Source organism: Larimichthys crocea, chromosome X (assembly GCF_000972845.2).
Source record: "Larimichthys crocea isolate SSNF chromosome X, L_crocea_2.0, whole genome shotgun sequence".
Taxonomy (NCBI): Eukaryota; Metazoa; Chordata; class Actinopteri; family Sciaenidae; genus Larimichthys; species Larimichthys crocea.
The window spans coordinates 19338925-19364638 of record NC_040020.1 but is presented as its reverse complement, the minus strand read 5'-3'; the positions used below and the strand labels follow the sequence as shown (position 1 = coordinate 19364638).

The following is a 25714-nucleotide window of genomic DNA, read 5'->3' as shown; positions in this document are numbered from 1 at the left end:
TTGGTGGGACCATGATTTGTTTTTCACCAGGACAACGACCTAAAACACACCTCCAGACTATGTAAGGGATATTTAACCAAGCAGGAGAGTGATGGAGTGCTGCATCACATGACCTGGTCTCCACAATCACCTGATGTAAACCCAGTAGACATGGTTCGGGATGAGTTGGAGTGCAGAGTGAAAGAAAAGCAGCCAACAAGTGCTCAGCATATATCCACTGTTGGAAAATCATTCCAGGTGAAGTCCTCATGAAGGTATAAATACATTGCTATACATAAATGCTATGATAGAACTGAAGTGTCCTGAAAAGACGTGGTTTGTCTGTGGTACTCGTTAAGTTCATAATGGCAGTATCTTATTCATTGACCTTGACTGACCTGCTCGTTTCATCAACTTCATTCCCCTACTCACATGCAGAGCAGCGGATCATTCTAAAGCTAACTACAGTCAAAGAGTATTACTTCCACTGCGGCCTTTCTCAATAAAACTACACAGAGTTTCATCAGGACAAAGCTTTAGCTGATGTCAACATAATGCAGCAGTTCTGCATAAAAGTATATGACATCATTCTGTTACTGAATGAATGCATGCAATGAATGGATGCAAATACTGTGATCTTTGACAAGTCTTGTCTTCCTTATTACTTATTAGAAATATATTTGGAAATAAAAGTAACAAACAGATCAGAGTGAGTGTTTGTCTTAATTAGATTATTACTTGATTATTAGTTTGAACTTCATGACCCCCTGATAATAGCCTATGAAATAATTCATTCATTTGTGATATTTAGATAACAGGACGTGGAATGAAAATGTTGATGTGATGTGATAGGCTCTGGTGCAGTTGTCGTCAGTTGTCGACAGAGGTCAGTAGAAAATATCGATGACGCCACTTTGAAGCTGTTCCTTAAATGTTTTTTTTAAAGAAATGAAGGCCAGTTGAAGCTTTTATTTTGAAGGCAGATCGTCCGTTTTCCTGTCATTTTGCGCCTTTGACGCAACCGGATTTATGTGTTTCCATATGACCAGGCTTTCATTCACACAGCGGGGTCCATACACATGCTGCTGCCGCCGCGGTCCCTCTGCGGAATAAGTACTGGATCCTGACAGAGAGACAAAGGAGAGAGAGAGAGAGAGAGAGAGGAAGAGAGGGAGAGAGAGAGAGAGAGAGAGAGAGAGAGAGAGAGCGCAGATGAAAGAGTGTTATCAGCGGCAGAAGGAGAGGGGAGCGCACACTCAGGAGAGGAGGGGGGTTTCAATCTGTTGGATCATAATCATTGAGAAGTTTCTAAACATGCACCTTCTGGGAATATCTCTGTTATTGGCATATCTGCTCTACACCAACCTCGCCAGCGACTTCAGCCACAGCGACTACTATGATTACTACGAGCAGGAGCAGATGGACGAGCCGGTAAGTTTGAGAAGAAAATAAGCCCAACTTGTGTGACGTGAACCTGGCTGCAGAGGCAGCGAGGCACGCTGTGCGCTGTGATATTTCACCTGATTCTGTCAGCAAGACGCTCCTCGTGCTCACCTGGGTCCGGTATGTGTGTTTAGAGATGGTCGGAACCATGACGTGACCCGCTGAGGACCTGATTATTGTTTCAGTATTGAAGCACTGTGCGACTCTATGTGGGATATTTCATTTCCCCCCAACTCGTGGATGCGTACAGCGTGTGGATCAGTGCACTGCCACAGATCTTGAGATGACCCCACAGTCAAGGTGTCGGTGCAGGAGGTGCAGTGGATTTATCATCCTCTCCTCTCATTACAATGAAGATGAACCATCTGATTTCACCTCCGCTAAACGTGTTTGAGAGATTCTGTGGCTAAATATCGATTACAAACAAACACGGGGTGAATCTAAGGACAGCCAGTAAATGTGTAGTGGAGAGTAAATACACCACCTGCTGAGGGTGGCATACATCCTATGAATTCATATACACATAAATGCATTATACACAGTGAAATGTAGTCATCCAAGTCTGGAGAGAACATTATTGCTGCGATATTTGAAATGAAGCATTTAAAAACATTAACATTACACACATGGACCTGTTCTAAACAGACCATACGCTGTGGATTATTTTAAAATAAAAATATTCAGTGATCATTTATTAAAGGGACACTCAACCTAGTTGTCATGAGAAGTACGACTCATCCTGTTCCATGTTCAGTCAAAAGTGTGCAGTACACACTCAAAGTGTGGGATTGGGGAGAAGTGAGACAAACTCTGTAGTTGCATTATGGGAGTTGTAGGATACAGTATTTTGTGGGCCTTTATTTTCAGAATAAGGCTGACATGGAATATAATATTCATAACTATGTTTTCATGCAGAAATAATCACCTGAAAAAAATAATGTTTTTGTTCTTGTTACTTAAAAATTCACCTCCTAGGGTAGGAGCGGGTCCCCTTTTATGGAGGCCACCATATTGAAACACTGTGTTTGTACAGTAGCCCAGAACAGACAAACTAAATACTGCCTGTAGACACAGCCTTTCAAGTGTTGTTTCTCCTTTACACTAGGAAGTTGAGGGTGATGTGAGGAGATAGCAATGCAGCGATTACGCCACTAGATGCAACTAAATTCTACATACCGGACCGTTAATTCATACAAGAGGCTAATAGCTGGGATTTCTTTTCTGTTTCAGTTTTGACCGTTTTTTTTTTTTTAACATCTCGTGTCCTCAAACGTTATAACAGAGCATTAAGAAGCTGCTGAATTAGCCCTATAATTTGACTAAAGCTACCCAAACAACAGTGTGTAAACGCTATCCTTAGGTTGTTGGGACGTGGGATGAAATTTTAAAATCAGCATGCGGGCCTATATCCATTTGACTTTTGACATATGTCCATATAGCCTGGGAATATAATATAGGAATACAATATGACCAGAAGACTGCCAGAAGTGTACTTTATTTACCCACGTAGCCTGCAAACAAAATGTGCATGTTGTAGCAGATGACTGTCCACAATGAGCTGGGTTCTGCCCGAGGTTTGTGACTCTTGAAGGAAGCTTTTCAATGCTACTGTGGCCAAGTGCTTGCTCATGGTGGGATTGTTGGTCTCTGTAAATAATATTATAAAGAGTACGGTCTAGACATGCTCTGTATGGAAAGTGTCATGAGATAACTTCTGTTATGATTTGGCACTATATATATAAAATTGAAAGGTGAATGTACACTCAGATTATGCAGATAAATTACCCATAATGCCCCGACATAACATAGCATGGCACATGTTTTGGAAAAGTACAGCAACCAAGCCACAAAAGCTGTTCAAACATGGACAGAAAAAAAAGAGTACCACCCACCGCCAAGTGCTTCCACTTTCTGCCTCTTGCTCAGTTTTATCTCATACTACTTTCAAAGTTTTATTCCCCTGGTGTGTGTGTGTGTGTGTGTGTGTGTGTTTGTGTGTGGCTTTGGACGAGCAAAAACAAAAGGCATGTTAGTAACAGTCAGCGCTCCGAATGAGAAGCCAGAGCCAGATCACTTTGATTGTATTTTCCTAACTGATTGCCTAACTGTAATCATCTGTTCTGGTGCACAGGATATCATTAAAGGTTTAGCCTGAGCGTTCTCTGCTGAGCCTCAGGATCTCAGAGGTCATGGACACAGAGAGATACACAAACACTGACTTTGTCTATCTCATTATGAACTAGCCGTTCATTGTTTTTACACACAGAAGGCCGCACTGATATTTAAAGGCTTTTGTTAAACACTTATTATCCAATTGTCAAGTTTTATAATAAGAGTTGGATTGATACACCATTGAAATATACTTTTCTTTAATGTGATGCCAGCACAGCAGATTTGAATTGAGCCGAGCTACCAAAGAAACTGGATGAGAGGAAGGGAAGCATTGAGAGAGAGCAGGGGGGAGGATTAGGAAGGAGTGTTTTCAAATTAGCCAGAGAAAAGAGGCAATGAAGGCAGGTGTCACAGGGGTCAAGTGTGTGTGTGTGTGTGTGAGGGGGGATAAGTGCTAAGCAGTAACATGCAGCCATTTGATCACAGTAGACTCTTAATTGGAATGATGAGTTTTTTCCCTCAGCTCCTGTCCTCCACCTTTAAAGCCCTCGCTGTTATTCTGTGGAATATAACTAACATCTGATACCAAATCATCTCTGCTGTCAGGCGAAAAACCTCATAGCCGTCTAAGCTGTCTAAGGATTAAAAAGAACAGATGTAGGTTTTGACTGATGATGCAGTAGGTAAGAATGATGTTTTGAAATAAGTATTTAATCTGGTTTCCACACTTGAATTTCTTGCTTGTGCTCAAGATGGGTGGGTTTAGTTCAGCTACAGAAAAGGTCTCACACAAAGACAAAGACTGCTTTTTTGATTAACTCTGTAACTAAGCACAGAAACTGACAAATGATATAAGACAGAATATGATTTTTGCATGGCCATTTTATTGCAGCCTAAATATCTTCACTGTGCTATAAATCCAGAGCTTGGGCTGAAGTTTGAAAATGAAAAACAAATGGGGATGTGGAATTAGAAAGAAGTGAGTTTACCGGACCTCAGTAGCCCATTCCTCATCGATGAGTATCTTAAGGCTCCAGTAGATACTACTAGCATAACACACCTGAAACTGCCACAATCCATTACACTCGGAATTCTGAAAAAAAAAACCTCTGACACAGTGCAATGGAACAGTCACTGAAGACAGAAACTGCAGCAAGATCCATGTAGCCCAAGTTTGACGCCTTTAGAGCAATATGATGGCACACTCAGTGAACACTACACAGAAACGTCACATTTTTAATTGATGAAGTGTTTGTTGTGAAACGTGCTAAAACAACTTTGTAGATGCTATTCCATTCAGTTGATTTGTGTTTCCCTTAACAGGGAAATTCTTTTTTTCACTGTTTGTTTTACATGCATTTTAACCCCGAACACACATACTCATAGACATGCAATGTGAGGAGAGATAGTGATGGGCAGCCCCCCTGCAAGCAGTTGGGGGGGTTTGGTGCTTTGCTCAAGGGCACCTCAGCAGTGCCCAGGAGGTGAACTGGCACCTCTCCAGCTACCAGTCCACCTTCCATATTTTTGTCCATGCTGTACTTGAACCGGCCACCCTCCGGTTCCCAAGCCGCTATGGACTGAGCTACTGCCTCCCCGCCCCATATCCATGATCCCCAGAGGATGGTCCCCACTGGGGAAAAATTTCCTATACAAGATTATCTGATGAAGTCCTTATGTTTGGGATGCACTTTAACATAACCATCAAGGCAAATGTAAGCATCAAAAACAGCCTTCCTAACCTTTTGCATTATGAAGGCAATGAATATTACACCCTCTAGGGGCAGCTTGTGGTCATTTACATATGTAAAGTTAAAAGTTTGGAGACAACCTCTCATTCAGGGGTTTTCTTTATTATAATTTTTTTTATTTCTTGCATGGTAAATTAACACTAAAGACATTAAAACTATGAAATTTCAAGAACAGTCTTGAAAACAGGAAAACAAATCATGGTACCACTAAGCTCAAACCAGATGGGATGGCATGTCGTTGCAGAATGCTATGGTAGCGATGCTTATCATAAATTTTGAATAAAGTGTCAACAGTGTCATTACATGCTTCACGGTTGTAGTCACGCACGCAGATGCCACCTGTTCTTCTCTGCATCTCACAGGGTTGGAAACCAAAAATCGCAAATTTGGAGTCATCAGACCAAAAGTACAGAATCCAACTGGTTTAATGTCCATTCAATGTGTTTCTTGCCCCAAGCAGTTCTCCGGAAGAGCAGGTCGTCCACTAATCGGATGATTGGCGGTTTGATCCCCAGCCCCTTCAGTCTGCATGTCAAAGTGTCCTTGGGCAAGATACTGAACTCCAAATTGCCCCCGAAGGCTGTGCCATCAATGTGTGAATTGTTAGCTCCTAAAAACCTTTACTCATTTGACTTACTACATTTGGCTTCTTATGGAGGAAAAATCCCCAGTCACCCTCTCCAATGAACCTTGTTCGGTACCATTTGTCTTCATGACTCTCCTAGTGGGTCTTCTTTATTTTTTCCCTCTCCTCCATGTTTTTATTGGCTTTCCACATCTAACTTTTCTTATGACCTGCAGGGGATCTGCTCCAGAACATGTTTTTACTTCAATGCTTAGGGGTAAGACCTATCAACCTACGGACACCAAATAGTATTTCAACATAACAGGGTTAGGGGGTCACAGTACCACTTTACAGATGCTCCAGCCTTAAGTACCTGATGGAAGGGATTTTACCACACATGGCAATACAGTGAATGCCAAGAAGTTTAGACGAACACAATAAAGTACTTAAATGTTAATTTGGTGGTTGTTATTATTGGCCACTTATGCAGTTCTCAGTGCAGTTTTTTGAGTGTGACGTGGGCCTTTTCCCTCAAGTTTGAATCTCATTCAATTCAGAACAGTATTTTAAAAGTTATAGTAGTTAATAGTTACTTATATTAACACTGTCTTCTAATGACCTTAGCATGCATGATGCCCTTGTCCATGCACCACCTCTGCAACCTATGAGGTGTTCACACTGCTGTACCTTGTACCTGTAGTTGGCAATGTGGACAAAACTACATCTATCCAAACAATAGATTCTAGTTTTAGAATAGACAATATTTATATACAGCATCTGTGTTGTTGTCACCTCTATAAAACATGGTGGCTTCCTCCTTTCTGTCTCTGTTGTATGTTATGGAGAAGGAGGGGGTTGAGGACAGACTTGGTGGTGGAGTGTCTTTAAAATGACTATCAATGTTTTTCATTTATTTTCATGGTCTATTTGCTTTCATTTACGTTCAGGCAACTCAAATCATATGCTAATGGTCTGGAAAAGACTGTGCTTGGTTAAACATTGAAAAACCCAACGGTGACTTGAAGTTGGCAGAACTCAAATCATGACCTTCATGTGTTTTATACACCTTACCATTCACCCCAACCTCTATTTGCCCTGGTAGTAAAAGTTTAATTCACAAACCTGCATTGGATCAAATGTTGCCAGTAAATATAAGCTGCAGCATGTTCCCTCTTTAGCATATTTAGTAAATTCTGATTAATTATACGTGAAGGTAATTCAACAAGCTATACACACGCAGACATACCCTGACACTGACACTTCGACTCATGAAATTGATATGAAATGTGGCAGTAGTGGAAGTGGAAGTATTCACTGGGAGTTGCTTTTCTAGCCACGTGTCGAAATGTGAGTCCATTCATGCTTTAGTTAATGGTTGTTAAAGGAGCTTAGTCTATTATTGAGCCACTGAAGGTTTGACCCAGGATCGACCTAGACTTTCCCTTTTTTCTGGCTGCGTGTTGCATTCTGCATTGAGTCCACAAGTTGTCTTAGTACTACAATGATGCTTTATTTTCCGTGCAAAATAAAACTATATCATGTTGTTGTATTTGTGAAGTCTCTTCTAAACTGAGCTTTTCAACCTTTGCACCATAGCGGTCAAAAAACGTTTGCCCTTTTCGGGTCAAACGACACCTGACATCAACAGTAACTTACTGTCTTTATACCTGTGGCCTGGATAATTACACAGCGCCACGTACTGTACCCACAGGAAAAGACATCATCATTCTGGTCCTTATAACCCTGTATATGGCTCTTACAATGATGGTTTCTGTCTCTTTGACTTAGAAATGCTCAACTATGTTCATGAAGTTAGTCTTTTTCAAGTTTGTCATGGAAATATGATGACAAATGAAAAAGTCTCTGCGCTACTCATTTATTGATCAGTAGTAAGACTTATCTCTATTTCCAAATAGTAGTTTGAGGTGAAAGATAAGATTTACTACTGATCAATAAACCCTCTAGACAGCCATTGGTTTGTCACTTGTGTAATCACTGATGTCTGCAATGAAGGGAAACCAATGGTCTCCAGGATGGTAGAAAAGCATGAATTAATCTATAACACTAAATTGGTTTGTGCTTATGAAACGTGGACATGATTTGCAGTAAATAGGTAAAAACAAACTTTAAAGGAAGTCTTGCAAGTGATGTTATGGAGGGTTACAGATATAGGATGGATTTCCTGCTAAGCTCTTTTTAAAACCATCTCAGTGCTCTTGTATCACTTACAGCCACTTGTTCATGTTTTTGAGATTTTCCATAGAAACAGTGTGAGTCATGTTTCGGGGCTGAATATTTACTTTTGAGTTTTCCCTTGAGGAAATCTTGAAATCTTGAAATCTTGATCTCTGGTCAAGCTAGCATGAAAAACCTTCTTCCAAGGAAAATTCTACTGGTATCTTTGAAATTAAGAGTTGGTTTAAGTGTGATGGTTTCTAGCAGAGCACTGTACCTTGCCAGAAAGTTGCCAAAAGTCATGTGTCTGTAGTTGACCCTGAACTCTGAAATAGATGGATGGATGTGCTGAAATAATCAGTACACAATGACAGCATCTCTCTCTGTCTAAATGTCTCTCTCTCACTGTGACTCCATAACTCTTCCATCATCATGATGAAGATGATTAAGAATAGAACATATCGATGCTCTCATTATCTTTCATCCGGACCTCGTCACCACATAATTGCTCATCTCTCAGTTTCTATTTATTCTCGACTTAACTGCCTCACTCCCTCTCTCCCCATGTCTCTCTCTGTCTGCCCATATTTCACAACCCTCTGGAGTCTGCAGAAGAATGTGGTGTGTAATTAGCAATCATTTTGAAGGAATTTTATGTCATTTCTCTGTGGACAGTCCAGTTAAGTCTCACTGCTTGGCCTGAGTGTTTAAATACGTCATTCTTGTTAACTATAAATATCACTCAAAAAATGTAAAATATTTCTCCAGATTGTAAGATGAGTGTGCTTTAGTTGAGCAGCTGTTTGGTTTCTGTCTGCCTCTCCACTTTGTTCAGTTTTGGTCAGTTGCTCACTGTTTACTGGCTTTAAACACACCTTTTCCAGTAGTAGCAAATAGGGAAAATGATGCACCAATAGTACTGTGATCAAGATAGAATGACAACTAATGCTGTACTTGACAGATTATGACAAATTATGCCTTTAACAAAAAATGTGCTGTGGACATCCAAGGATGCGATGGGGCAGTGACAGGACCTTAATCAGCTGCCCATCAAAGGACCTGAGCACGCGTCCAAGAATGCATCAGTCCAAGCAGCCTTACATGCATACACACATTAATCATGCTTAGTGCAGCACACACACCCGTGAGGGAGAGTGTGAGGGGCTGGTGGTCTGCAGGGAGCACAGCCTTGATGGGATTGTCCCTGTCAAAGTGTGCAAAGAAACTGTTCCTCAGAGCTCATCATAGAAGGAGACATTGTAGTTCAGGGAGGTGTGGGTATTGGTGGGTTTTGTATCCCTGGATGAACTGTAGACCTGAGACTTACCCGATGTCATATGCCTTCAATGGCAATGGTACTTATATAACATCTTTCTAGTCTTCCGACTACTCCGAACACTTTTACACTACATATCTCATTCACCCATTCACATACATTTACACACAGATGGCACAGCCTTCAGGAGCAATTTGGGGTTCAGTATCTTGCCCAAGGACACTTTGAGATGCAGACCGAAGGAGCTGGGGATCGGACCACCGATCATCTGATTAGTGGATGACTCACTCTACCTTTAATGTAATGTTTGGTATAACATCTAACTATATATATATATATATATATATATATATATATTTATATATATTATTATATATGTAGTTATTATCTCACTTATCTCATAAAAGTATGACCAAGAAACCTAGCTGCTGTTTTATGTAGTCTCAATGATATCAAATGTGAGTGAATGACACAAAATCTAATTCAAATTAAAGCTGCAAGCAGCGATGGTCGGGCCCTCGCATATGCGCGCACGTCGAAATGTGCGCCACGTTGAAATGGCCACCGTTTCCCCACAAATTCATCATTTTGATAACTGTTACTCAGAAGTCTATGTGAACACACCTACCAAGTTTGAAGTGATATGGATACAATCCCCTAGGAGTTCGTTCAAACATGACCCCTTCTCAACCAGGCCGAAACACAGAAAATGGAGATTTTCATTCTTAAATATCTTGCTTTATGTTCAATCTTAGCCCATTGCTCCAAGAGAGTTTTTTGTAGGTCCTTGCATGTTCTACAATTGGGCTGAGTTTCGTGACTCTGTGGCCAAAAGTGTGGCGGGGCTGTTCCACTGAAAAATTCAAGGGGGCGCTTAGAGCGCTTTTGCCCCGCCCCCTCATTAATTATGCATCCGAATTGTGCATAATATTGGTGAAATCCAAACACGTCAAGAGAAAACAGCAAAAATGCAATTTTGTTAATTACAGCGCCTCCTGTGGACAAATGACACCAAATTGTATGGCACATTTGGGGCGGGTCTCGATGCCTGTGACCGATTTGGTCTTCGGAGGTCAAAGCGTTGCCGAGATATGAGCAAACGTCGCGTCTGTCAACAGCGATTGGCTAACATGAAAAGTTGGCATCAACTATCAATGGGGCAACCCACGTATCTGTGGATATCACAATTTCATTTAAAAAACAAACACTTCAGGAGATATGAGCAAAAACAATAGTTTGCTAAATAGCGCCCCCTGGATGGGTAACATGAAAAGTTGGCATCAACTATCAATGGGGCAACCCACAGTATCTTGGATATCACAATTTCATTTAAAATACAAACACTTCAGGAGGTATGAGCAAAAAACATGTTTAGCTAATTATAGCGCCCTAGAGATGAATGACACCAAATTGTATTTGGCACACTTTGGGGCGGGCCTCGATGCCCGTGACCGAATTTGGTCTTCGGAGGACAAAGCGTTGCCGAGATATGAGCAAACGTCCTGTCTGGTGGCGTTGCCGCCAACAGCGATTGGCTAAAATGAAAAGTTGGCATCAAATATCATAGGGCAACACACAGTGTCTGTGGATATCACAATTTCATTTCAAATACAAACACTTCAGGAGATATGGCAAAAACAATGTTTTGCTAATTATAGCGCCCCCTAGGACGAAATGACACCATATTTGTTTTCTGGACTGGGGACAGCGCCTCGAAGCATGACATCAAATTTGGTTCCGTTTCGCCGAAGCGTTCCTGAGATATGAGCTCACACAAATCGGCGCCTTCGCCACTGATTTTTTCTTTCAAACAGCCCCGCCCACAGTTTTGGACTATAGACCTTTTTTGTAGGTCCTGCCATGTTGTTCAAAGTGGCTGAGTTTCATAATTCTGTGTCCAAAACTGTGCTGTTTGAACAAAAAAATTCAAGGGGGCGCTATAGAGCGCTATTGCTCCGCCCCCTCATTAATTATGCCGCCGAATTGTGCATAATATTGGTCTTAACAAGCCCAAGAAGTTTCGACAAGCTGTGACAAAGTATTGATAGCCGCACACTTTTGCCCGGAAATCAGCTAAAAAGTCAATGGAGTCTTGTTTTTTTGTGAAAAAAACGGCAGCGTCCACTTTGACGCACCGTCACGGTCACGCCCTCTGATAAAAAGTTGTGATTTTGATAACTTTTCATTGTCGAGGCCTTGAGAACACACACGCCAAGTTTCAAGTACATCGGATGAAATCCCTAGGAGGAGTTCGTTCAAATGCGAACCCTGGAAATGAGGCAAAAACTCAAAGTCCAAAATTGACAAAAATTGGACGCCGTACGGTTCACTGTAGCCCGGGGCACCAAGAGACTTTTTTGTGCGTCTGGGCATGTTACATACTCCCACCAAGTTTCGTACACGTGGGCGAAACCGTGGCGAGGGGCACCACCAAAAACGTACACTTAGGTGGCGCTGTGGAGGCATATGCGTACGTCCATGTGTGAGACCCCCAAAATACGTAATTTTACACCTGACATCGGGGGGATATGGGCTGTGGAAAATGCGATTTACTCTTAAACGTTGTTCAGCGTTCGAAATACAATAGGGCCTCGCTGTGCTCGGGCCCTAATAATTCTGAAATCATATTGAGTCCACCAAACCATATCACTTCCCTTCAGAGTGGTCTTGGTTGCTTGTCTACTCATTTTTCTGCAGACATTATTTACTGCTTACTGTAACTTCCTCCTCCGCCTTAACCAGAAGTCGCTCTTTGCCCCCCTTTGAATCTGCACTGTTCTGCAGTGTGTATCTATAAGGCATGGTGCTACCTAATTTCCTGATGGTACACATACTTTTTCTGTAACAATACACAGATGTCCCATTTAGATGGGATTTTTCTCTTTGTGCAGACTGTGATTATATAATATTGTGTATCTGTTCATTGCTCATACGTGTATGTGTGATTCTTCTCCTAACCCAGTAACAATTAGAGCCAGAATTTCCTACTGTTTTTACTATTATTATTTGTTTATTTGCCTTCCTCCATCTTTTCCATTTCTGTTTCAGAAGCTTTCACACTGCTGTGCTATACACCTCACGTCAGTCATCTTTTGTTTAATCTTTATTTCAAAGCTGACAAAACTTTTCATCTTTTTTTCATCCATATCTGTCTTCCTTCCTTCTAAACCAAAAATAACCAGTGAAACACAGCACCTAATTTGTTATTTATTGGGAAACAGTGATGGTAATAGTTTTGACTGAGATAAAGGAAACGCAGGAGGCTAAAGGAAGATGGTGAAGCCTCAGTAATTATATCTGCCAACAAAAACAGCAAATACTCTAGGATGGATCATATGTTAGTCAGAAAATAAAAACTTCCCCTTCTTCCCACCCTCCCTCCCTCCATCCCTCCCTCAACATACTGTACAAACAGTCATTGCTGACTTGAACCTATAACCCTATAACCCAGCCTTGCTGTCCCACTCAACTAGACTGTACATCATCTTCTATATGTTTATCCATGCTGGACAGCTGGTAATGAAAGATGATTGGTACTGTAGCAGGTCTCCAGATCCCCAGTCTAGTCCTATGGTCCTATGGCAGCATAACTAAGGGATGACCTGAGCCAGCCCTAACTATAAGCTTTATCAAAAAGGAAAGTCTTAAGTCTATTCTTAAAAATGTTGACCATGTCTGCCTCCTGAACCCAGAATGGTAGTTTGTTCCACAGAAGAGGAGCCTGATAGCTGAAAGCTCTGGCTCCCAATCTACTTTTGGAGACTATAGGAACCACAAGGAACCCAGCGTCCTGAGAGCGCAGTGTTCTAGAGGGGTAATAAGGTATTATGAGCTCTTTTAGATATGATGGTGCCTGACCATGAAGAGCTTTGTAAGTAAGGAGAAGAATTTTAAATTCTATTCTAGATTTAATAGGTAGCCAATGCAAGGAAGCCAAAATGGGAGAGATGTGATCTCTGATCTTGGTTCCTGTCAGAACACGTGCAGCAGCGTTCTGAATTAACTGTAAAGTCCTAAGAGACTTATTGGAGCAGCCTGATACCAAAGAGTTACAATAGTCCAGCCTTGAAGTAACAAATGTGTGGACTAGTTTTTCTGCATCCACTTGGGACATGATGCATCTGATTTTAGCGATGTTACTGAAGTGGAAGAATGCAGTCCTCGAAATTTGTTTTATGTGGACGTTAAAGGACAAATCCTGATCAAAAACAACTCCAAGATTCTTTACAGTGGAGCTGGAGGCCAGGGTGATCCCATCTAAAGTAACTAAGTCTCTAGAAAGAGAGTAGTTTATCTATTTTCTTGCTATGTACATCATTGTAAGAGACATGTTGATTTATCAGACGATAAAATAGAGAGAAATAAAAACATCTGGGAGGCTGGGCCTGTACAAGCTCCTTTCCAAATGCCCACACAGTCTGTGTATGAGCATGTTGTGTTTCTGCTGCAGCAGGTTAACAGTATGAGGACAAAAATAGACCAATCAGATCACTGATCAAACAGTCATCTGTCCTACAGGATCCTGACAAAAGTCCTCCTGAGTTTATGTGACCAGTAATATGGACCAGTAGCTGTTTCAATGTTTTTTATGTGCAGCACATTCTCACAACAGTTTTTTCATCAAGTACTCACTTTAATATTAAAGACAGTCCCACTGAGAGACCTGAGAGACAGGCGATAACCTGCTGCATGAGCCAGTTATTATCCAGTGGTAGGGTTAGTTTTAGTGAAGCAGTAACCAAAGACAGACAGAGACCACAGAACAGAAGAGTTTTCAGAGGGGTAAAGTTTCCTGTGTACATTTCTGTAGGCCAGGTTTCTTTTGGTCCAATTTAAGGCACTAAATTTAGCCACTTCCAATTGAACTTAAATTGCATTTTCTTTGGTCTGCTGCAGCATTTATGTTTTCTCCAGGGCTATATTGGTAAATACAGACACAGGTGACACAAGACAAAAGTTTATGTATGGATCCAGTTTGATACAGCCAATCAAATCTTGCATTAGCAGTAATAAGAGCATAGGCAGAGAAGGCAGTCAAAGTTAGCCACAGACACTGAACAACCCACAGATTTCCTGTGTAAGAAGTAGAAATAAAAATTCCTCAAAGATTATATTGAGTCTTCTGTGAATGCACCAAAGAGACAACATTTACATGCGTTGTCTTTATATTTTTTACCCTTAAAATATCTGTATGATTCAGTCCTCTGGAGCTCATTTTGGCTGACTAGTATTAATACAGGGCTCTTTCACTCTTGGTGCTCTTTGAACTCAAACGATGTGAGGGCTCATTCAGTGTGTTTTGACATCTGTTGTTGTTAACCGGTTGGTGTTGGACCCTCAAAAGAGTGACCTGAAGACCTCACCAGTTGACACACTGTGTTTTAGGCAGTGTGGGCCTGAATGGGATGTTGGGGTAGCTGTGAATGGGAGTGAATGAAGGGTGACAGAGTGTCAATGAGGATAGAATGCATAATGAAGGGAGACTGTCACAGCTGAGGGGCCAAGATGCTACTAAAAAATGTAGTTTAGCAATTTGTTCAACTGAAAACAACACTGTCTAGCTCTGTGAACCCCTTCTTCTATTTATATATGTGCCATTTTCAATTCAATTTAATTTTTATAGCGTCAGATCATAGAGAGAGAAAACAGATTAAAAATGATTTCACTAGCAAGGACCACAACATCAACAAGATATGTTTAAATGATTTATCAACAAAACGAAAGCTTGAACTCCTTTAGTCTGTTGTTGTGTTGTGGGGAAGCTTCAGTGGGGATTCTGCCATCTCACCTGGAGGGCCCCCTCTCAGAACCCTTTGGAAAGAAGTAAGTAGAGGGAATAATAGGAAAAAGAAGTGGGTGGGTAGGAGAGAAAGAATATGAAAGGGTTTAGGAGGGTATTTATAGGATTGTCAGAAGCGGCACGGTTGAGGTGTGGTCCTGCTCCTGAAACTCTGCTAAAAAGTTCATTAGTGAGGACCACAGCATCAAGAATATACATACATACATTATCTGTAACTACTTATCCTCACTAGGGTCGCAGGGAGGCTGGAGCCTATCCCAGCTGACATTGGGCGAGAGGCAGGATACACCCTGAACAACTTGCCAGTTCATCACAGGACACATAGAGACAAACAACCATTCACACCTACAGACAATTTAGAGTCACAAATTAATATGTTAAGGTTCATGTCTTTGGACTGTGGAAGGAAGCCAGCGTACGAACCAGTTCAAACCAGGAACCTTCTTGCTGTGAGGCAACAGTGCTAACCACCACTCTCAACAAGATACATTTAAATGATTTTTTAACCAAATGAAAGATAGTGAGTGAAGTATGAACTCTTGTGCCTACCGTATGTACGATCTGTTGCTGCATTGTGGGGAAGCTTTGGTGGACAGCCATTGCACCTGGGCACGATGGACCCCCAAAAGCCTCCAGTTACTTAAGATAAGATGGAGTGGATCTGATAATTTGATGTCTGGACGAATGCAGCTGTGATCCACTTGGGAACAAGCATCCATGATTTATAATACAGTACTTGTTTGGGGAGGCAAAGAGCTGACAGCTAGGAGAAGATATACTGGACAAGGAGAGTACATGTAGAAGAGTAATTTGTCCGGGCTCAGATGGAGCATCCCGAAATGATTCAGTACTGGTTAGAATTTGAAGTAAAGACGAATCTAAGCTGACCAGATTTATGGTTTTAGTATAGTGACATTTTAAGTTCTATGATGTTGGCTGAAAAATAAGACGAGTCAGAAATAAAGGTGTAACAAAGTGGGTCAAAGTAAACTGTGAACCAATGCATTTGGATTGACCGAGGAAACCAAAAGTAAATGGATAAGAATCTGTTCAAGCAACTTGGGAGTTGTATCCAGCACATAATGTGGACATACAGTAAGTCTGCAGCAAAGATTTTGAGCTGGCTCTTGCATGCAGATGTACTCTGGGAAGTGAAGTGAACTGAGGAACGTTCAGTGGATAGATCTGATGTCAGGCCTGGGATACCGGTTAGGAGTATGGAGAAGAAGCTAACGCCGCTAAAGCTAAGTTGACTGTGTATATTTTGAGAGTCACAGTTACAGATCAAGATGATGTACTGGTCGTGGAAACAGCAGTTGTTGATGATAGAGTTCTAGGATCAGGCAATCAGAAGTATTAGGACAGGATTTTATAGGTTGAACGGTAGTTGAGTATGGAGGAACCAGTATTGGATGGATTGGTTTTACAGCCCATAAGAATGTGTGGTTTCAGCAGTTAGAGATAATGGATGGATGATTTATATCAAGATACTATGTCTACAGTTACTGTTACTGTCTACAGGACTGTTGTATAGCATGCTGATCTTTCTTCCCATGTTTCCCGTGTACCTCTTTACTGACAGGCAAGATAACAAAAATAAAATAAAAATATACAAAATAATAAATATATTAAATAAAAAATCTGAAATGCTGAAATATTACCAAGCAGGGCCTCACTGGTCACCATGGTAATAGTGGCACATGCAGATGCAGCGGCCAGTATCTCCATCTAACATAGTCAAAGTTAATGTGGAGTGTTTCCCAGATGTTGAATCTTTAATGGTAAGATTTCATCCAGATCATCTTCTCTGAGAATTTATTTTGCTTTTTGTTTGTCCAGCATCACAGAGAACCTGCCATCATCATCTCATCTCCAAGAAAGCTCAGCTGTGCTCTTAAAAAAACATAAGAAGACAAAATTCTTGAATTTTTACAGAAGAGTAATAGAAAGCATCCTGACTGGAAACATTACAAAGTGGCGTGGGTTGTGCACAGCCCAGGACTGGACTCAGAACATTATAGGTACATGTCTACAAAGCTTCAATGATATCTGTGAGGAGAGGTGTCTATGCAGAGCCTAAAGCATATTAAATACCAGACAATACAGGCCGGGGTCAGCCAGTCCACCCCGCTGCCATCTGGCAAGCAATACAGAAGTATCCACTGCCATAGCACCAGACTACAGAGCAGCTTCTTCCTCAGGCTGACAGACTCCTCAGTCCATCCTCCACGCGAGTATAATCACACAACAAGAGCATAGAGCTTTAGAAAAGTGATCATGTTGGTCAGCGTGAATCACTCCAAAGTTCAAATAAATCTGGTTTGAGGCTTCAGCAGTCTTTCAGTCTCAGTCTTTCAGTCTGTCTTCAGTACACAATTGTGCTTCTTCTTTTCGTTTTGGGGTTAGGACATAATGCTGCATTCATAGTTGGATCTGTAAACTACAAAAAATGAATTTCATACTAAAATGACTCATGACTTCAGTTGAATTTAAAGGTGTCTGCTTCATTTGTCCAAATAATGAACCCTCATTAGCTTTGGCTAAACTTAGGATGCGTTTTTGTACTGAACAGTGAATGTGAAGTTCATCCCTCATCTCCCATCCAGTCAAATAATGCACGCTGTCAGTTTATTGTTAGTTTATTTACTTATGAATCGCTCAGAGCTTCTGGATCTTCTTCTCTTTGCCTGGAAGAGGAAACAAGATGCTAGTTTCTTCTTCATTTCCCTCTGCATGTCTGTTTGTGTTGCCAACTCTTCCAACAAACTCCAATGAAAGTAGCTAGCACTGGTTTCAAAAGTAGCTAAAATGTGCTGTATGATGTCATTTGCAAATCATATGTCATATGCAAATGTACAAATAATACCATAACACTCATTTGTATAAATTCACCTACAAAAAACATGTTCAAATGGAAGGAAAAGATCAAAGAAACTATTTACATATTTAGGAACATTTTAATCTCGGGAAAAGTCTCACCTCACTTATGCCTGATTACCACGCAAGAGAAAGAGAGACCCTCACTGCACTGTCCACAGAAGGTGTAGCGGCAGTAGCTCAGTCCATAGAGACTTGGCCTGGGAATTGGAGGGTGACTGCAAGTCAAGTATTATCCAGTATTAAGTCCAGTATTATCCAAATTATGGAAGGTGGACTGGTGAGTGTAGGGGTGCCAGTTCACCTTCTGGGCATTGCAGAGGTGCCCTTGAGCAAGGCACCGGACCCCCCAACTGCTGTCAGGGTGCCGCTCACTCCACCATCTCTCTCCACATTTGCATGTCTATGAGCCCTTTGTGTATGTGTGTGTGTGTGTGGTTGTATATTGGGTAAAAATGCATGTAAACAACTTTAGTGAAAACAATTATTTCCACTTTAGGGATCAACAAAATATCTATTCTATTTTATTTTTTCCACCTCATCCAGTAGCACAGCGACAGGTGTTTTGCCTGACATGCTTTGCCATCATTTTCAGTAGAATACTTAGAGCCCATGGTGGCGTTTTGTAGCAGTTTGTGTGTTAGCTTTCAGAGTGTAGTAGAATCCCTGCACGCATATGTGAACCTTTATTTACACTCTTCCTTCTTATTCACATAATTAAAAGTCATTATTTGGTGCTACAGAGACTGTAAATTGTTGTGATCTGATCATCTGTCTAATGTCTTTAACTCTCAGTTGTCTCTCTGGTTGTTTTTTAAACTACACCTTGCTCCCTGACATGTCATACATTGGCATTATGTATTGGCATACATTTTTTTTCTATTTCTGTAAGGAGTTGCAGATGTTTCTCTCTCTTTGTGTGTGTGTGTGTGTGTGTGTGTGTGTGTGTGTGTGAACAGCTGGTTTAACACTCACATTCTGCAACGCAAAAATAGTTTGAATCAATAGGCATTTAAAAATGAAACATGATTAAAACTGACAGCGTTACCATGGCACACTGTAAATGTGTGTAAATGTGTGTGTGTGTGTGTGTGTGTGTGTGTGTGTGTATCTACTGTAAGCCTCTATACTTTGGCGGCAGTAGCTCAGTCCATAGTGGCTTGGGAACCGGAGGGTGGCCGGTTCAAGTCCAGCATGGTAAAAATATGGAAGGTGGACTGGTAGCTGGAGAGGTGCCAGTAGACAGTGAATAATAGTCAGTGAGTAAGCGCTGGCCTCGATAAAGCCGGTCAATCAATGGCAGCCCCCCTCACCACTCACTGCTGCACAACCCTGCCTTAGTGTGGGACTGACTTTTAGTGGTTGGTGAGAGCTTGGTGAAATAAAAGGCTGAAAGACAGACACCGAGCTGGGCTGACTGCTGCTGGACTAGTCAGTGATATTAGCTGCTGCTGGGTCTGGTGCTGGGGACCTGGTTGATGTTTGGCTGTTAGCAAAGTAGGATGGTGGTATGGGAATGGTCAGATCAATAATCATCAATGGATCAAATACATTTCTTAGGAATCCAGCCATCAGCTTTCTTGTTATGTGAAGGAGGAGACATTTCCAGCTTCCATAATCACTTCAGACCGATGGCTTGTGTCCATGTGAGTCACCAACTGTTTACTGTTGTCAGACATTTTGGGTCTGAAGCTGTTTCATGCTGTAAACACTTCATGCAGCAGTGAATGACATCAGCGTTTGTTGATGTTCAACATAGCATGCTGTGGTTACACATTTACAGAGTAAACTGTGTGTGTGTGTTTGTGTGTCAGGGCAGACACACGATCAAACACTTGACTGTTAAACAAACACATAGCCGTGATGAGTTTTTAATCTTCACAACATACATACACACACACACACACACACACACACATACACACACACACACACACACACACACACACACACACACACACACACACACACACAGAAAGATAAGGAAAACACAAACTACTGACTCTTGGTGAGACCACCAGGCGAGTGGTTTGTTTGGCAAAGAAAAGCAGTGGTTACAGACTTCATGCTTTTACAGCACAAACACACCCTACACACACACACTGCTGGAGAATGTTAATATTTCTGAAAGTATCAGGGGCCCCATGTACAAAGCTTGGGTACACACAAAAAAGTGTCGTACGTCCTTTTCCACGCTCACATTCAGATGTATCAAACGTGAAATGATCGTAGAAATGTGCGTGCCCCACGCCAACTTCATGGCTGGCATACGCACGTTTCTACAGCTATTGTTCCTTTGGCGACACTTACAGGTAACGCTGGGAAACTGTTAATAATGTGAAAACAAGTAGTCATCAGAGTGATGTGCACATCAGAGACACACTTATGAACATTTAACATACCCACGTGTTTGCAATTATATGGGTGGATATAAAAGCATGAGTAATGTGATGAAGAAAATGGTATTAACAATGTTAGTTAATGTTAGTGTTGTTAGAGGACCTTGCAAATGGTGCCATCCGAAATGAGCGATTTAAGGAACGCAAGGATTTACTTGCAAACAATGATAATTGGCTCATAAGCCGATTTTGGTTACCAAGGCCAGTGTTACTGGAGTTGTGCGCAGAGCTGTGGCTGGCCCTAATGTAATCGGAGCCATCACAGGATAGATTTGTTTATGTAAGTAGGAAACATTTTCATTCCATCAATGTTCAAATCATATGTGATGCGCAAATGCAGCTAACTAACATTGTGGCAAGGTGGCCTGGTTCAACGCATGCCTCATTCATTATGACTAACAGCATGGTTGGGAGCAAGCTGGAGGCTGGCACGGTGCGCGATGGGTGGCTTCTATTCGTTTAATTGTCCCATATGTAACGCTGGTTTACATACGGGACAATTAAACGAATAAACTTTACTTACCCACCAATGCACATTTGGGCATGTGCGCATTCAAATGTCATGTTTTTGGTTTTCTTTATTTTCTGCTGGTGAAATTAGAGCTGCAGAGCTTTCTAACAAGCCCCTGTTTGTCTCCCTGTGTTCAGTATTCTTGTCAGTAAAAGCGGGCGCAAAACGTCAGCCGTGGCGCCACACCTGTCCACACCTGTGTGTGCGCTGCTCGGATCCCACGGCATTTACAGCCTCACACACACGCTCCCACTCACTCAAAGAGGTGAATCTCAGGTCCGGGGCCTATTTAAATAGATTTGCATATGTAAATGGGGGTGTGGACAGGGAGGAGTTGCATCTGCGCTCAATTCCACGTTGATTGGGATGTACAAAAGAAACGTGCTTGGATCCATGCGTACGCACACTTTGATACATATTTTTGCGCGTACAGTAACAGTTTCTGGGTTTTGGCGTACGCCGAGTTTCACGTGAAAATCCACGCAAGTATTCATACATGAGGCCCTTGATGTATGAATGAGTAAAGTAAGCATTAATGTCTGAACTGAGCTGAATATTCAGTAGCAAAATTAAGTTTCTACGTTGTAAAATGTGGAAGTTAAATGAACAAATATCCAGGTGTGGAATTAAAAAAACATTTAAGAATTCCATTTGAGAAAAAAACTAAACTATAAATGCCGCTTATTGGTAGAACTGTGTGAAATATTACATACTTTTTTTTGCACTTGTGGTGCCCCCTAGTGACAGAATATTCTTGATGTGTATGGAGGTTTATGACGGCTTCATTTTGATTGATGAGCGTTTATGTAAAATTGAATTTAACAGCTCAGGTTTAAAAATGATTTCAAGGTAATTCACAGTACTTTTTACAGAACTACGTTTGATTATCACTATTGAATACTGAATGCTTGAATGTTTTTGAACATATTTTTTATAGTCTGTTTGTAATGTCTGTTTGTAGTGCAGCGGTTTATATATTTAACCACCAGTTAAGGGGCCTATTAGCTAACTGTTTGTGAGTTACTGTCTGTGTCTTTAGGACAAGCCAGTGCATAATATAATATGTATTATGCCCCCCCAAATCTTTCACACTGTGCCTTTAAGGAGGACGTTGGACTACCTTTCTGTGCTGTGTTTGTGTGCTGTGACAGCTCTTTTCCACGTGTGCTGAGTGTTTCACCATCTGTTCAGGGTTCTCCTCGAGCAATGTTTCACTGGCTCTGCTTCCTCGTTGGAAAATGGTGTTTGTGGTAGTTGTCAATTTTGTTACAAAGAAATTCTCATTTTTTAAGAAATGTTCTTTATATGCTGCCAGTCCAGGTGGGGTCCACGATCAGAATCTAATTAACAGATGAGTGAGACAATGTCAGCTTCTTTCCTCCATTACACAAAATTGTAATAAGGTCTAACCATTTTTGAAATTCTTGTTGTAAGCTGGTGAAAAGTAGCTATAGATGTAAATATATGGTAAATGATTTGTAGAACACTGTAGAATGATCAAATGCAAAGATATGTAGAAGGTGTCTGCAGGACTTATTAGGTTTTGAGTCCATTTAGACTTTAATGTGTGTCTGAATATTTATTATCTTCAATGTCTTCAGTTCAATTGTGTTTACATATCACCAAATCATAGCGGAAGTTATCTAATGACACTTTTCATATAGAGCAGCTTTGGTTGTGGTCTTTATGATATTAGTTACAGAGACTCAACAATACAGATTGTAAACTTGCACTAATGTAAATTTTACACAGCTAGACAGTTCAGCAGAGAGACAAAACTGTGGGGATGTAAATCCTGGATCTTTTCCCAGATCCTTACAGACAAAGCTCAGATAAACTTCATACATCGATCACCAGACAGGCTGGATGAGTGTCAGCTGCTGACATTACGCAGTGCGTAGTAATGTCCTTCTCTGGTTTCAAGCTTTGGTCTCATAATCCCAAATATCACCTGAGCTGTCTGACTTGTGCAGCTGTCTTACTTTTTATCTGGCACGTGTTCACATTTGTATCAAGCCTGTTGCTGTCTAGTTTTCCCATGTCTCAGGGTGCTTTTCTCATTTTCTCTTTTCCCATTTTGTTGGATTTCATCAAACTGCCTCAGAGTTTGCATGTATGGTTTGGTGTCAGTTGAGAAACATGGATATGTCCAAGGTCACTGTGGTGCCTCTGGCTGTTGTCACCTTCCACTAATCCAAAAATTAGTGAAGCCTGGTTGCTCAAACAAAAAACCTGTAATGGCAAACACATGTCAGTCAAAGCGTTCACATCCTTAATCCTCAGTACAGTTGTCATGAACAGAGGAAGTAGCTATAGAGACCAAAACAGTTTTTTGTACCAGGCTGTAAACATGTTTATTTCTGCTGTGACGTTGGACATTTGAACATGGGGACTTATGGAGACTGACTCATTTCTGGAGCCAGACTCAAGTGGATGAGAAGAGGAACTGCAGCTTTTAACACTTCACAGCCATGGAGGTTAAGTGTACGGTGTAGACTATACACCAAAACTGCTGCTGCAAATTTAACCCTTTGTTAGAATACACAAGTGTGTGTGATGTTTTGTTTGTGTTTATGTGTGCGTGCTGGCAAGAATGCTGTAAGCACAGTACAAAAGAGACCTGCAATATGATGTATCACAATTCATTGTCAGGCAAAATAATGGATTATTGGAAGATAATGACATCATAGATTTTTCTTACAAGGAGGAGCTAACCATTCATACACATTCACACACTGATGGCACAGCCTTCAGGAACAATTTGGGGTTCATCTTGCCCAAGGACACTTCGACATGCAGACTGGAGGGGGTCGAACTAGGGATCGAACCGCTGATCTTATTTAAAAAAAAAACGCTGTATTGATATCATATTAATAATACACATACTATAATATGCTCCACTGGTCCATATATGATCCACCTCACTTTGTGGTTTGCACTATAATTTGTATATTTGTACATTAGAGTAAAAAAACAAACACAAACACAAAGTTTAAGATGAAGTTGACTCATAGCATTTTATTATTTATTTAAAACGTCGAAAAATTTTGCAGTTAGACTGAAGATCCAAATTGTTCAGAATGTTTTTTTCTCCTTTATGCTTCTCTTTTTCTTGGTACTGCCTCCTTAAATACACGATGACTGTATCTGTCTACATATGTATGTTCTAGTCAAATGTTGATCAGATCATAGCGGTTTTGAAAAAGCTCTTTGGTCACTGCTGAAATACCAAACGGCTGTAACATAATATAATAGAAATAAATGTTGTGAATTGTTTTCTGTGATGGATGACTGAGAGGCTCTTGAAGGCAGATTTTCATGGTTTACTGAACTGAACTACGAATGACTGCCTCTACATTTGGACATGGATCATAAAACTTTCACCATGTCTTGCAAAACGGCACCAATTTAACACATGCACAGTTTGAAGTCAAAAGGCAAAAGCATGTAAAAGCATCCATAGGGTGGCTTTAATAAGCTGCCAAACATATCCAAATATTCTGTCTTAGAAGTGTTGTTGGTCCAAAACAGTTTCAAACGTATAAACCTTGAAACATCCAGGAAACATGAGCGGCAGGAAGGACTGAAATGGTGAATTTGGTCACTCCTGTCAGCTGACAGCAAGGTCCTATTTCAAGCTGCTGTATTCTCAATTGTTTGTTTCAGCTTCTTTGAGCTGATGTGACGGAAGAGAAACAGTTTTTTCCCACGTGAAGGGACCGTGTGTGTGTGTGTGTGTGTGTGTGTGTGTGTGTGTGTGAGAAAACACCAGTCCAAGAAGACAAGCAGGAACGCACAGAATCAGAGGAAAGACACACACATGAAGAGACAGAGGAAACCCAGACAAGACATATACATGTATCTGCTCACAGAAGCAAAAGACAAAACATGCATATGCATGTAGAAACACATGAATAAACACATTGTTTCTAATAGGAAACACAGTGTTGTGTGTGTTATCTCTGCAGCGGCTGTAAACAGACTAACACAGGCAGTAAAACACAATGGGCTGCTTCACTCTGTCTGTTTGACTGGCCTCTAAGACAAAGGCCAGTCAGCCGGTGTGTGTGCGTGTGCGCCCTTGCTCGCAGTCATATTGTTCATGTCAGTGTGGATGTTGGCATATATCTAATAGAACTGAAGGACAGGAAGTGAGATAACATTCACATAAATAGCCATACATCTGCCAAAAAGAGAAGAACTCGATGAATTGTGAGCCAAGTCTAAACACTGGAGAGTAACGCAGCTTGTAAACGTCCTGTGTGACATAATGACTCATTCAGTCATTTACACAGACTCTCTAAGTGAACAGTAAATATGCATTTTATAAATGGTTGTGGTCAAATTAACTGAATTAAAATATCTCAACATTTGATCAAACTCAGGACAAACATTGAATTTCTTCTTCTTCTTGGGTCTTTAATTTTTGTTGGGTTCAGTACAATATTGCCTCAATGATGCAGATATAATTAATTAATATTTATTTTTTTATAATTCGAAAAATGTAGAGTGATGGCACTGAAATGACCTCAGAGAGACAAGTCACAGTTTGGTGGATGTAGATGTGCTGAAAAGGTGTCAGCTCTGTGGAGTGTACGGCTGATTTATATGGATCTTCTGCAGTTTTGGAATGTACCTATTTTCCAGGTATGATGACATTAAGCATGTATAGTATTGAGATTTTGCTGAACATGTGCACACCTCCATAGAAAGCCACTTTACTTACAGTATAATATTCATATCTCAATAATGAGAAAGAAAGGTGCATATGCTTTATATATGAAAATGGATTGATGTGTCTGTCTGGCAGATGACAGGAATAGATG

At 40.9% G+C, this 25714-nt stretch overlaps 1 protein-coding gene across 2 annotated transcripts in view; it reads left to right on the top strand.

Annotated features, from left to right (window-relative positions):
• Positions 1-1007: 1007 nt before the first annotated feature.
• The window catches only part of vegfc (vascular endothelial growth factor c), a 62412-nt gene continuing 37705 nt past the window's right edge, over positions 1008-25714 (top strand). Inside the window, exon 1 of one of the 2 annotated variants that reach the window (XM_027282324.1) lies at positions 1008-1410. In XM_027282324.1, the coding sequence (XP_027138125.1) occupies positions 1192-1410 (219 nt within the window). In that variant the 5' untranslated portion in view covers positions 1008-1191. The remainder of the gene's footprint in view (positions 1411-25714) is intronic. The other variant, XM_010752811.3, reaches the window with a different exon arrangement.